General features: G+C 41.8%; 1 protein-coding gene across 1 annotated transcript; it reads right to left on the bottom strand.

Moving 5' to 3' along the window:
* Nucleotides 1–1202: 1202 nt before the first annotated feature.
* Nucleotides 1203–4105, bottom strand: LOC141172717 (nicotinamide N-methyltransferase-like). Its single transcript, XM_073657184.1, has 3 exons — nucleotides 3892–4105; nucleotides 2413–2620; nucleotides 1203–2112 (listed from the first exon to the last, which is right to left on the bottom strand). The coding sequence occupies exons 1-3, from the start codon at nucleotides 4040–4042 to the stop codon at nucleotides 1689–1691; spliced, it is 783 nt and encodes a 260-aa protein (XP_073513285.1). The 5' UTR covers nucleotides 4043–4105; the 3' UTR covers nucleotides 1203–1688.
* Between the last annotated feature and the right edge of the window lie 10938 nt (nucleotides 4106–15043).

Here is a 15043-nt window from a genome sequence, read left to right as displayed (position 1 = left end):
TGGAAGAGGAAAACCACAATTCTATTTCTCTGACCTACACCAGAATCTTTTAAACAGATATATTTGTGTCTGAACAGTCAGGGAGACACTATTACTGTTTTTTTTTACGGAAAAAAGGCCAAAAGCTGGATAATACAGATATTTGAACCGTGGAACTGCAAAACCACAGTTGTAGTTATCTGTCCTACACCAGAATCTTTTAAACAGATATAATTGTGTCTGAACACTCACAGACACACTCTTTTTTTTGGGAGGGGGGGACACCAAAAGGTTAATAAGACGGGTATTTGTACAGTCTGACTGAGGAAAAAATAAAAGAGGATTTAAATGAAAAAAAAAGGATTGTTCCTGGCCCCCGAGACCTGGGACTAAGTCTAGCAATTTCAGCAGCAGGAGTACACAGGACTGTAATGCAGTGTTTGTTGGTATAACCACTGCGTCTCCTACACAGCCTGCCTGCCTGCCTGATATCTGGGATAGATTTTAGTCCTGAGAAGGACTGTTTGTTTGATTTGGCAGGGTTTAGAGACCCTACACTAACTATTTCACACTATATAGCTCTCCCTAACTCAGCAGCACTTTCCCTATACTGTCTGATCCCGGGCGACTGTGTCCAAGATGGCGGCGCCCGGTTTTAAATACTAGAGGTGACGCTGTGCGGCCAGCCAATCACTGTAATGCCCACAAAAAACATGGCTGCGGCATTACAGTGACTGGCTGGCAATCCCTGCATGTTCATTGGCTCTGTAAAGAGCGCCAAACGTGCAGGGCGGAGACCCGAGCTCCCGCCCGAGTAACCCGGAAATGCTCGGTGCTCGCCGAACATCCCGAGTAGTGAGATGCTCGGGCGAGTACTGAGCAGTGTCGAGCATGCTCTCTCAACACTAAAAAAGACCCCAGGCAGCAAACACTTCTCTTCTAAACCTGTTATTAACCATTGCCCATTACTTTTTCTGTATCTGTGATTAACCATTACCTTGTTGAAAGATCACAGACTGCATTTCCATTTGTTATGCCTGTAAATAACCATTGCCCTGCTGGAAAATTACAGACTTCATTCCTGTGATCACTTGCAACCCTGCAATTAGTTGTTATAATGATTTTCCAGTTTATTTTTATTATATAAAGTAGAATTTTTATATCAAGAAAGGTATTTCTGTAAATAACTGTACTGGGATACTCAACACGCACAACACCCTTCGTACTGAATTACATTTTTATATATTTGTATTATGCACAACACACAAATTAGGCAAATGATCATGATGCTCTTCAAAATCTCTTGATAAATAAGGTTGTAGAGGAAGCCCTTTTAGTAATATCTAGGGTTGAGCGAGTATGTTCTGTCCGAGTATGTTGGGGCCGAGCTCCGAGTATTTACAGCTGCTCGGTGATATGGTTGAATCGCTCCCATGTGCATGATTTGCAACTGTTTGACAGCTTTATTACATGTGAGGAATGTGTAAGAAATAGATATTCCTCCCATGTAATAAAACTGTCAAACAGTCGCAAATCATGCACACGGGAGCGATTTAACCATATCACCAAGCAGCTGTAAATACTCGGAGCTCGGCCCGAGCATACTAGCCGAAAGGGTTAATAGAACATACTCGCTCAACACTAGTAATATCCTGTTTTAAAGTATTACATAGAAACTCTTGCCAGGTAAATATTATTTGTGTCTACTCCTACTTCTCTTTATGAGCTGCAATGAATATGACGCCCTTATAGTCAGAAAGGTCACTTATGACCGTTCTCTTCATAACCTCACAATGGTCGACAGCAAAGCCTGCTCCAACTAGCGCGTCCCTGGCAAAATCCTCATTATAGCTAAAAATATGGAGCTTGTCCTTCCCGACTGTAAAATATGTTGCATCTACAGATCCAATGATTATGATGTGTCCTTCAGGTTTCAATAACCTTGAGAACTTCTTGATATATTTGATATAACCATCTTGGTCTTTGCTGATAACATCCAGGAGCCAAGCACTGATGATACAATCTGCTGGTGGTAAGACGATCGGATCCACTATATTTTCTTTCTCGAGATCACACTTTACAACATGCTCAATTGCTGATCTCATTTTTTCTTCTTTCTCCTTTAACAGATGACTGAAAAATGGGAAAAATTAATGAAGGTTATTGTGTCCCACAGTGAAAATTATTAGGGGAGTATAAACGTTTAGTGCTAAATTATTGGCTTCCAGTACAAAGGAAAAAGACTTGAACTTAGCAAAGGCTGATGTATTACATTCCTTCAAACTGTGCTCAGTTTTATACGATGCACTAATGGTGAAAACATTGATTTCTGAAATTTCATCCTGAATAGACGTTATAAGCTTTATATCATTTGTACAGTAGCAATTCTGCAATCACAGTGGAATTCCTCCAGTATTTAGACAGATACATCACCTTTTTCCTTCTATGTCTACATGAATTTTTGCAGCATGGCCCCAACTAAATGCTCCTGTTCGTGAATCCACCCATCTTTTCAGCTCCATGATGCATCTGTCTCTGAGTTTTAGCACTATGATGTTGTTGAAAAAGTCACAGGCTGAATACAGATGATGAATCATAGATCCAATACTGAGGTCAATCAAAACATCTCCTTCGATATGACCTGCAGAACAGAAATCCAAATATTGAAGCAGGTACCATGTTAAACCCTCATAGATATTATGGAGAAACAACAGCATAAACTTCCAGCAAAATATAGAAACATGGGATTATTATTATTTACAAAAAACACAAATACAACTTATCTTCAAAGGTTCTATGTGGATATATTTTATGACGTGGTTGTATCACTGCCTAAAGCCACATTAAAGAGAATCCCCGCTTGGGCAATTCCTAGTTGGGATGAAGGAACCTCTTTGCTCTGAAAGCTTGTAGATGTTAATTTTATGGTTAAATAATAAAGGTGTCCCTCATATAACACTTTTGTCTTTTTGACACAAAAAAGTATTTACCATCACTGTCAATTTTTATTTTATTAACACGGATTTACAGAATTATTTGCTCCACAAGGTTTATAAGAACTGATAACTTTCAGTGACTCCTAGATTCAGGAAATAAGATCTAAGTCTAGTTTATCGAAAACAGTATTGGAAAAGATCAGAAAATTACAGTAGTTCAAAGTGGGAAACCAAAAATTGGCAGGTAACATCCTTCATCATTCCCAATTAGTCTTCCAACATTCTAGAGATTACAGAGGAGGAATAAAAATTACTTTACTGGCCCCCGATATCCTATATTCTTCATCACATTCAAGCTTTTTGCTCTCGCTGCCATTAATTGATATGAATAGGGCAGCTTGGATGCCCCCTCGGATCTCTGACATCCCAATAAGAAAACTTGCCCACTTTGTTTTAGGTATTTCCAACTATTTAAAATCATTTAAAGTCCCAAGAAAAGGTTAAGAAATAGTGTTGAGCGAGTATGTTCTATTAACCCTTTCGGCGAGTATGCTCCGCCCGAGCTCCCGAGTATTTACAGCTGCTCGGTGATATGGTTGAATCGCTCCCGTGTGCATGATTTGCAACTGTTTGACAGTTCTATTACATGTGAGGAATGTGTAAGAAATAGACATTCCTCACATGTAGTAAAACTGTCAAACAGTTGCAAATCATGCACACGGGAGCGATTCAACCATATCACCGAGCAGCTATAAATACTCGGAGCTCGCCCGAGTATACTCGGACAGAACATACTCGCTCAACCCTATTAAGAAACATTTCTTGTATTTTTGTCTCAGCAGTTGCAAGGTGTTGAGTGGGTATTTGAAGAAGAGCACTGTGATTTTTGATAATGAGATACTATTATTGTTGAAATAATGTAATTTGTATAATAAAGTATGAAAAAAACACAATGAAACTTGTGAAAAACACATACCTTCTGTGAAAGCTTTTCTAAGATTCTTGATAGGAAATATCAAGAAATCCTCTTCAAAGACCATATCAGCGTTATCTGACAAGTAATGCTCCAGATGTTGTCTGGAATCAAAGCCATATTCATGATAAAGCTTATAGGTGCTGGAATCCATCACCTTTCCTTGTATCAAAGACTTGGAGACTAACTCTACATCAGTGATCAGGGTTTTTAAAAAATTACAAATATTCAATTTACAAATTATGTAAGAATTGCTTATCTCATCATGAGTTAGTCATGGGAACAAGTATTATAATAAACTCATATTGAAAATAAATAATCTTCAAATAAACATATTTGGTTTATTGCTAAAGGGAAGAGATGAGCAAATCTGCCAAAATGTGAATATTAGTAGAAGAGTACGATACCACATTGAACGGACTGCGCTGCTGTAAATGAGAAGCCTTATCTTCCAAATTGTTCTTTATTGTCCCAACTTATTTAGGCACTGAACCAATGCATTTCAAAAAGAAAAGAATGTAACAAAAAATGTAAGAATTAATGAATAAATAGTAAAAATATTTTTTTCTTTGTTTTTTGTTTTCTTACCCTGAGAAGAAGAATAACTAGTGATGAGCAAGCACTAAAATGCTCGGGTGCTCAATGCTGAGGTCGAGCAAATTGGAATACTCTGGTGCTCGACCCGAGCAACGAGCCCAATGTAAGTCTATGGGAAACTCGAGCATTTTTCAGGCGGCTCCCCCCGGCGGTCTGCAGAGGGCCTAAAAATTGCCTAAATCGATGGGAACAGTGCTCAAATGACATGGGAACAGCATGGGGAAGACCCCTGGAAGCATCTCTGACTCCCAGATTACTGCTGTCAACAACGTTGTCAGAGATATTACGCCACTTTTACGGACTCACAATAAAACATACCAAAACGAGACCAAAATGGATTTTCCTGGGAAATATGTTAAGGAACATCCTTTCCAGGGTAATGACTTGTATATAAAGCAAAATAAATAACCAAAAGCAAAAATGTTCCTCCACACCTTGGGCTATGTTCACACGTAGCTTTTTGATGCGTTTTTTCACTTTTGCATTGCTTTGAACCGTGACAAATGCATTCACCAGGAAATGTCATTTTAACATTTTACAACCTTATCTGGCCATGTGGTGTGTGAGATATCATCAGACACATCATGATTCATTTATGAAGGAGGGACTCTGAAAGTCACAAAGCCTATATTTATAGGGCCATCAGGCGGCCTTTGCTATTCTTAAAGGGACAGCAGTCGGCCCTCAATATTCTTAGAGAGCCATCAGCCGGCTATGTTTTATTGTTCCCATTACTAAAGAGTGGGTATCCTATACTGTTATTGCGTATGCAGTGAGTGGCAGGGCTGCCAAAATTTGGACGCACCACACTACCACTTCGAAAATTTGGATGCTCCCCAATACCCCTTGGAAGAAACTTAGAGGAGGGGCTCCTGAAAACAATGTTCCCATTATTAGGAAATAGGTCTGCCATTGTGTTTGCCTATGTAGTGAATGCAAGGGTTGCCAAAAATTTGAAGGCACTTCAATGCCCCTTGGAAGAGACGTGGAGGTAAGAGGGCCTCCTGAAAACAATTTTCCCTTTATTAGGAAGTGGGTCTCCCATTGTGTTTACCTATGCAGTGAATGCAAGGGTTGCCAAAAAATTTGGAGGTACTCCAATGCCCCTTGGAAGAGACGTGGAGGTCAGAGAGCCTCCTGAAAACAATGTTCCCATTATTAGGAAGTGGGTCTCCCATTGTGTTTGCCTATGCAGTGAATACAAGGGTTGCCAAAAATTTGGAGGCACTCCAATGCCCCTTGGAAGAGACGTGGAGGAGGGCCTCATAAAAAAATGTTCCCATTAGAAAGGAGTGGGTCTCCTATACTTGTAATGCCCATGCACTAAGTGTATGGACTGACAAACATCTACCCCTGGGGGGTATACATGAACATACTGTATACATTTTTTTTTTACGGGCATCATAAACACCCTTTAAAAAAATTATGTGGGTGTTGCATCACGGACCATGCTCACTCTGGTGATATGGGGGTGGAGGATGAGGAGAAGGAGGAGGACAAGAGCAAATAGTCAAAATCAGGAAGTGTATACCCATGTTTGGGTGTGAAAAGGTGCATGGGAATACACCTCCCAAGAAAAGACACTGGATTTGAGTTTATGTTACGCTGCTATCATTCGGTGGTGTTGAGAAGTCTGGCCCAATCCAGCCCTTGTTCATTTTTATAAGAGTCAGCCTGTCAGCATTTTCAGATGACAGGCGGATGCGCTTATCAGTTATTATTCCATCAGCGGCACTAAAAACTCGCTCTGATAAAACGCTGGCGGCAGGGCAGACCAGGACCTCCAAGGCATAGAGAGCCAGTTAATTCCACATATCCAGCTTGGATACCCAATAATTAAAAGGCACAGAGGAATCACGGAGAATGTTGGTACGGTCGGCAAGGTACTCCCTCAGCATCTCCCCAAATTTTTCACTCCTTGTGAGAGTACCCACCGCCTCAGGGCTTGTGCGATGGGAGGGGCTGAGAAAATTCTCCCAGAACTTTGACAGTGTTCCCCTGCTTCTGCTAGATTGAAATTGTGTCTCTCTCGCCTGTACTCCTTGGTTGTCCAACGAAGTGTGACTTCTGCCGCCAGCGTTTTCAGATAGGAATTTTTTTAATAGTTCCGCAACAAGGGCTTTCTGGTTCAGCCCCATTTTTGTAGACCTGTCCGTCTCAGAAATAAGAGATATAAAGTTCTCCTTGTAGCGTGGGACTAGAAGTGTAACCAACCAGTAATGACTGTCACCCAAAATTTTGAGAACGCGAGGGTCATGGGAAAGGCAGCGTAACATAAACTCAGCCATGCGTGCCAGATTACTAACAGGCAAGACTTCCGTGTCCTCACCAAGAGGATGACTGACCATGCTCTCCTCCACCTCCTCCTCCTCTCTGTCCTCTGGCCAGCCACGCTGAACAGACAGCATGACAGCTGTCCAGGTAGTACCGTCTATAGCACATGAAATTAGCTCCTGCTTTTCCTCCTCCTCCTCTTCCTCATTGTCCCCCAATCCACATTGGGATGAGATGAGGCTGGGCTGTGTGTAATCACCCTGTATGGTTCCTTGCTCCATCTCATCATGCTCCGCCTGCAATGCATCCTCTTTGATTGTGAGCAGAGAGCATTTCAGAAGACAGAGAAGTGGGATGGTGATGCTAACGCCGCTCAACATCTTGGTGGAATCCTCAAAGTTTTGGAGGATGGTACATATGTCTGACATCCATATCCACTCCTGATACTGGTACTCAACAACTGCCGTCTTCTGCTTACAATTCCTTCCCAACATCTGCAATGTAGAGTTCCAATGCGTGGGGACATCACACACCAGTCTGTGAACCGGAAGGTGCAAACTCTGCTGAAACATGGCAACGACGGCAGAAGCTGTAGGTGACTTTATAAAATGAGCACACAGGCGGCATACTTTAACAAGCAGATCGGGCAGCTCCGGGTAGGATTTGAGAAACTGCTGAACCACGAGGTTAAGCACATGGGCCAGGCATGGTATGTGTGTGAGCTCGCCTCTCCTCAGAGCTGCCACCAGGTTCCGGCAGATGTCACACACGACCATGCCTGGCTGTAGGCTCAGCGGTGTGAGCCACAGATCTGCCTGCTCTTTCAGAGCTGTCCACAACTCTTCAGTATTGTGCGGTTTGTCACCTAAGCATATTAGCTTCAGCACAGCCTGTTGCCGCTTGGCCGAGATAGTGCTTTTTGTGCTTCTAGCTTGTGACTGATGTGGTCATTTCGGAGATGGAGGCTGAAGAGGAGGTGGAGGCTGAGGAGGATGAGGTGCAGGAACTGTAGACCGTGGGGGCAACCCTGATTGACCTAGGGCCCGCAATCCTTGGCATCTGGAGGACATGTTCCGTCCCAAGGTCCGACTGAGTCCCAGCTTCCACTATGTTAACCCAGTGTGCCGTCAGCAAGATGTACCGTCCCTGCCCACAAGCACTTGTCCACGTGTCTGTGGTTAGGTGGACTTTCCCGGTAACTGCGTTGTTGAGGGCACGGCTAATGTTTTGGGACACGTGCTTGTGTAGTGTGGGGATGGCACACTGGAAGAAATAGTGGCGGCTGGGGACTGAGTACTGAGGAACGGCCGCTGCCATCAGGTTGTGGAATGCTTTCATCTCCACGAGCCTAAAAGGCAACATTTTGAGCGCAAACAGTCGTGAAATGTGAGAATTTAGTAGTGTGGCCTGTGGGGCGTTGGCTTCATATTTGCACTTGCGTTCCAAGGACTGGGGTATGGACAACTGAATGCTGCGCTGGGACAAGAACGTGGACGTGCTTCCTGATGCTTCTACTTGAGAGTGTGCAACAACAGGTGCAGGGCAGGAGGCATCTTCGCATGCACCATGGATAGGGGATTGACTTGCATGCGCAACAGCGGAAGAAGCAGTGGTGCCACCCGCAGACACTGTTCCTGGACCCTGGGGTTCAGCCCACAAAGTCGGGTGCTTTGCTGCCATGTGCCTGATCATGCTGGTGGTGGTCAGGCTGGTCGTTTTGCCACCCCTGCTGATGCTGGCCTGGCAGGTGGTGCAAATGGCCTTTTTGGGGTTATCGGCAGAGTCTTTAAAAAACATCCAGACTCGGGAAGACCTAACAGTTGTATTGGCAACTTCCTTCGTGTTGGTGTTATGGGGAACGGTTGCCTGCCTTCTGTCTGCGGCCACCACACAGCTTCTTTCTGCCTGTTGGGGTGCTCTGCCTCCCTCCCCCTGTGTGCTGCTCTCCTCTCTCTGCATGTTTTCCTGCCAGGTTGGGTCAGTTACTATATCGTCCACCACCTCGTCTTCCACTTCCGCACCGTGGTCCTCCTCCTGACTTTCTGGCAATTGTGTCTCATCATTGTCCACCTCTTGTAACACTTTCCCACCATCGCCTTCGTGTGACCGTGGCTGTTCAAATATTTGGGCACCGCTACATGTGATCTCCTCTTGCCTCTCTTCAAGTACAATGGGCGAGAGGCCCGAATCTATAAATGGAAAAGTGAAAAGCTCTTCAGAGTGTCCAAGTGTGGGATCATTTGTCTCTGGGCACATGGCATGGTGGGAGGAAGTTGGATCAGGGTGAGGAATATGTGGTCCAGACTCAAGGCTACTGAGACTTGATCTTGTGGAAGACAGAGTGGTGGTGGTGGTGGTGGTGGCTAAGTGACTGGAAGCATTATCCGCTATCCAACCAACAACCTTTTGACACTACTCTGGGTTCAATAGTGGTGTGCTGCGGTCCCCTAGGAATTGGGACAGGAAGGTCGGGCGAGAAGATGTGTGTGTTTGTTGTGGCACAATTTCAACTTGCCCACGACCTTGGCCTCTGCCTCTGCATGCACTATTACCATCACGTCCAGTTCCCCATCCCTTGCCACGTGCCTTGCCCATTTTAAATGGAGGACAATATCTTCAACGCTCATTACAAATGACTGAATTTGGAGCGAACTTATATGTGATCCGTGTGACGGACAAACCACAGTTTTAAATATCTGGCCTGTAGGTAACTAGTTTGAACAGCAATCTGGAGTCAATTGCTTCTCTGACATACTGAAACAAATTTTTAATGGAGGTCAGAAAAGGCAGTATTTTCTGAAAAAGTATATGTGATCAGTGTGATAGAGAAATCACAGTTTTAAATAGCTGGATTTTTAGCGCAATAATATGGAAAGCACCTGGCTGTATTCTGCAGTGCCAACAAGCAAATGGCGCAGAAAAACGGTGTTCTCTGGATTGCATTTTAAGCAAATAATGAGGATTAAGATCCAAAAAAAAAGTATTCCTGGCACCTGAGACCTGGGCCTTTGTCTAGAAATATCTAACAGCAGCAGAAGGCAGAACTGGAATGGAGCCTCTTGTGCTATATGCAATGCAGTCTGCTATATACACTGCCTGCCTGCCTATATACACTGCCTGCTATCTCTGCAGATGGATTAGTCCTCAGAAGGACTGTTTGTTGAGATGGATATGTGTAATGTACTTGTTTTCTCTCTACACTACCTAATACACAACCAAATCTTTCTCTAGCTCATCAGCAGCAGCTCCCCCTACACTGACTGACTGGTGAGTGACTGTGACGAGCATAGCGGCGCCAGGTCTGATATAGACCTGATGACCCTGTGCGGCCAGCCAATCACTGTAATGCCACAACCACCATGGCTTCGGCATTACAATGAGTGACAGGCAATCCCTGCATGTTGATTGGCTCTGTAAAGAGCGCCAAACATGCAGGAAGGGGACCCGAGCATCCGCCCGAGCATCTCGCAAGTGCTCGACGAGCTCCGAGCATCTCGAGTACTGAGATGCTCGGGCGAGTACCGAGTACTTGGAAGTATGCTTGCTCATCACTAATAATAACCATTTTGGAACACAAAAGACTTCTCATTTACAGCAGCGCAGCACATTCAAGGTGATATCATCCTCTTCTACTATTATTCATCTGGAAGAGGTTTTTTTCCTCCAGCTACACACATCTACAGTTCTTATGCCTTCATACAGCACTGCAAGGTGAACACATACTCCCACATTTCACAATCCTTATGAGGCAATACTGCTCTATCTCTCTGCGCTTTTGTCCCCCAAACAACTTTTCAAAATTTGAATTTGACCAATTTGCTCAAATTCTTTTGAGAAATTCAATTTTATTTCATGCTAATCAACTGAAACCTGATTGATCTTAAAAACAATAAGACCTTATGCAGGATTCTCAGTTCATTTTTTTTTTAATATTTAGTTTGGTAGATAAAATATTTTTTACAGTGGTCCCAAAACTCTCATTATTATCTAGAAATAGAAATAGAAATATGGCTGCTCCTAGTAAGCACCTGTTCACACCTATTTCTTGTTTTGGAATTGCCGGTCAGTTTTTTCTATTTCTATGTATAAGCTTTGACTGAGCACTCCGCCTCTATGCCACAGGCGATTTTAATTACAGTAGGATCTTATTATACCACACATAAGCAGACAGATGTCTCTTGGAGAGGTGTTCACATTGATAGGGTCCTGGTATTTTGAGAAACGCATTATCACGGCTACCAAGTACACATGAATTGGCCAACTTATGCGCTAAGATTTTTCATTTATTTCTATTTTCTATACCAGTAATGCTATTCATATTTTATATGTTTCATGTTCGCATACTTAGCTTTACAGAGTGCTACTTTGTTTGTTAGTTTCTTGTTATTATGTGTTTGCTCTTGTGGCTATATGTTGTTGTTTTTTTTGTTTTCTCCATTCTGAATAGAAAATATTGTCAATCAAGTGGGGTTGTTATTTATTTGGTTCAAAGTAGTTTGGTGCCCATTGACGTGTGCTAAAAAAGGCATCAGTGTCTCGGGTCCCACTTTGGTCTCTTTAGTGTGACTGGGAAATTTGATCTGTAATGTTAAGCAAATCTATTATTCTTTATTTTTCCAGAGTAGATGGAAGTGGTAGCTGCAAAAGTTGAATCTCTGTATTAGGGATTATTGTGAGTTTGGACGTCGTTATTGGTGTTTTTATAATAATATTGAATTTCACTATTACTTTTGTGATTTTTTTTCAATTAGAGAATTGATGTGGATGGATTCCATGGACAAACAAGTGCAGAAGTCAGCACAGATGATGCAGAGTCAATTTGTTGATCCATGTGGGAACAGTGACTGTATAGGAAATTGTGATGTTTCAGCAGGGTTGCAGATGATCATAGGAATGGAATCTGTAATCTTCCAGCAGGGCAATGTTTAATCACAGGTATAATAAAAGTAAATGCAGTCTGTGATTTTCCAGCAGGGCAATAGTTAATCACAGGTATAACAAAAGTAAATGCAGTCTGGGATCTTTCAGCAGGACAATGGTTAATCACAGGTATGACAAAAGTAGATGCAGTCTGTGATCTTTCAGCAGGGCAATTTTTAATCACAGGTATGACAAAAGTAAATGCAGTCTGTGATCTTTCAGCAGAACAATGGTTAATCACAGGTATGACAAAAGTAAATGCAGTCTGCGATCTTTCAGTTAATCACAGGCATAGTACTAAATGCAGCTTTGACAATTTTTAAAGGGGTTGTCCAGTCTTAAACTGCACTCACAAAGTTGTAGTTTAGCGACTACATGCAACTGCAGACTTGTGAATACTCACATCGTGTGCATTGTTCGCTTCGAGAATTCTCGATGCCGGTGCCGAGAGTGGGTGGGCATGTAATCGCATGTATCTGCTATGCATTCTCCTGCCACATTCCAACTAGATGGTCGCGGCCTTGCTAAATGCAAGTGTATTGACATTATTGCAAAATCATGTTTTATTGAAAAGCTAGTCATCTCATGCTAGACATCTCAGGATTATACGGTGCCAAAAGAAAAGGTAAAGAAGTCACATCTGTATTGTTCTTTTATATTTTAATGTAAGTGTGCACAATTTTTTATATTTCAATTAGTGTTATTACATTACTATTATTACTAGAATATCCCATTATATTTAATAGGTAAAGGATCTGTATCATTGTAATTAGCATAATGTTATATTAAGCTGGCGATAAACATAACACTTATCATCATGGTTGTTTTTTGCTGAGACATTAATATTGATGACCTAATCCTATGATAGACAATCAATCTGTCGGGATCTGATTTCGGGTACCTTAATTGCTATAATATGGAAATATGAAGTGAAATGTTGAAGCAAAAATGCAAATTTGCAATTTTTGGGGACTTGTTTTTACAGTGATCATTATGTGTAAAAATGACCTGGTAACATGATTTCCCAGGACAATGTGATTACAGTGACACCAAACTTGAATAGATTTTCTTATTATTTAAGGAGTGAAAAAAAAACAAATGTATAAACACAAATTGATTTGTGTCATTTTTTTTGGAAACTTGTAATTTTTCTTTAATTTTTATATTACTGGACTTATGTGGGGGATAATTTTTTTGCATGGCAAGCTGATGTTTTTGTTGAAATGTGGCAATTTTCTATACACCGCAATGCTATCCGATCAATACATATCATTGTATTGCAGCATTTACACAAAATTAAGCTCTCCACAGGCTGAGAATTATAGGAGCGCAGCTCTGGAAATGTTTAGATATTGTGCAATGAACTGCAGATGTCTCTTGCAGATGTGTTTTATTCAAAGATAAGAAAAAATGTGTCAACTTAAAGGAAAGCTGTCAGCAGGTTTTTGCTATGTAATATTAGGTAAGGATTGAGACACAGAATTCAATGATGTGTCACATGTCAGGCTGTGTGCTGAAGTTTACTTACACTAAAGGTTTTATCATCAGGTGATTATTATTGTCCGGACTACAGCAGCTACAAGACAGAGTGCATGCTAGTCAGCTTCTGCCCCCTCCTGTGATAAGCAGTTCACTGTCTATAGACAATGTACAAACAGAGCCTGGTGTGGGCGGGGGAAGCTGTGGTGTGGGCAGGGTTAGTTGTGGTGTGGGCGTGGGCAGCTTTCTCAGCTCTGCTGTATTGCCAAATCTAAAAACTCTCATTGTGTCAGAACCACTGCTTCCAGTAAACTAAATACTTATGTTAACTAAATACCCTTTATTATTTATCATTATTTTTGCACTGTGCGATTTATACATTTACTTTCAGTTATTTGGGTATTTTTCTTGTCTTTGGTTTCTCTCTGTTTCTCTCTGTTTAATGGCCTTGTGTGAACATGCATTTACATTTTGCATGCACATCTACTTACGTTTCAGTTCAGACCTTCAGGTTTTTTCTTTGCAGTCAGTATACTTAGTGCATATAAAAGGGTGTGGCCGCCCTTTGTCTGGGCTGAGACGGTCATTCTTCCCCAGTCTTATGCTCACACTAGGGATCCAGTCTCTCTGCCCTTGTCCATATGTATGTCACTTGACAAATGGTAAGGTTTTTAATATTAGAGTTAGGACTGTCCCATAAGGGTTGCCGTGAAGTGCGGGATGGCTTTCACATTATTTTGATCAAAATTATGTTAACTAAATACCCTTTATTATTTATCATTATTTTTGCACTGTGCGATTTATACATTTACTTTCAGTTATTTGGGTATTTTTTTTGTCTTTGGTTTCTCTCTGTTTAATGGCCTTGTGTGAACATGCATTTACATTTTGCATGCACATCTACTTACGTTTCAGTTCAGACCTTCAGGTTTTTTCTTTGCAGTCAGTATGCTTAGTGCATATAAAAGGGTGTGGCCGCCCTTTGTCTGGGCTGAGACGGTCATTCTGCCCCAGCCTTATGCTCACACTAGGGATCCAGTCTCTCTGCCCTTGTCCATATGTATGTCACTTGACAAATGGTAAGGTTTTTAATATTAGAGTTAGGACTGTCCCATAAGGGTTGCCGTGAAGTGGCGGGATGGCTTTCACATTATTTTGATCAAAATTATGTTAACTAAATACCCTTTATTATTTATCATTATTTTTGCACTGTGCGATTTATACATTTACTTTCAGTTATTTGGGTATTTTTCTTGTCTTTGGTTTCTCTCTGTTTAATGGCCTTGTGTGAACATGCATTTACATTTTGCATGTTCATCTACTTACGTTTCAGTTCAGACCTTCAGGTTTTTTCTTTCCAGTAAACTAAGTAAAACATCATTGGATTCAAGCTCTCTTTGCCCACATCTCAATGCTCTCAAAAGAAGTAGCAAAATCCTACTGACAGGTTCTGGGCCATGAATGGTTTTGCATTGTGTGAGGAGCTAGCCACTTGCTAAAGACTATTGGACCTTTTCCAGCATGGAGCACGGGTGCCATTGATCTTATTGTTGTGTTTTATTAGTGATTTGCTTGCTTTGTTTTATTAATGTTCTGCAGTGTTGGCAGTTTATGTACACTAATTTCACTTGTAAAGTGTTCGACTTCAGGAGTCAGTGTTTTCATTAGTGGCAGTAAGCAGAGGAAGACATGCTGGTTGGAACTTATGTATATTTAAGGCCTGACAAGAGATTGCACAAGTCAAATGTAAAAGCAAAAAGGTAAATCTCATCAAAAGGTCAGGGGCCTTAAGCCATTGTTCTCTCAGACACTAGGCCCATTGTGTGGATGAGAAAAGTGGACCCAGCGGAACCGTCACCCAAGGGGGTCTCACATGCATTCTCCA

Source organism: Phyllobates terribilis, unplaced genomic scaffold, assembly GCF_046119375.1.
Source record: "Phyllobates terribilis strain yellow unplaced genomic scaffold, ASM4611937v1 Scaffold_12__6_contigs__length_324123572, whole genome shotgun sequence".
Lineage (NCBI taxonomy): Eukaryota > Metazoa > Chordata > Amphibia > Anura > Dendrobatidae > Phyllobates > Phyllobates terribilis.
The sequence above is the reverse complement of the archived record's forward strand: the minus strand, read 5'-3'. Positions and strand labels throughout refer to the sequence as shown.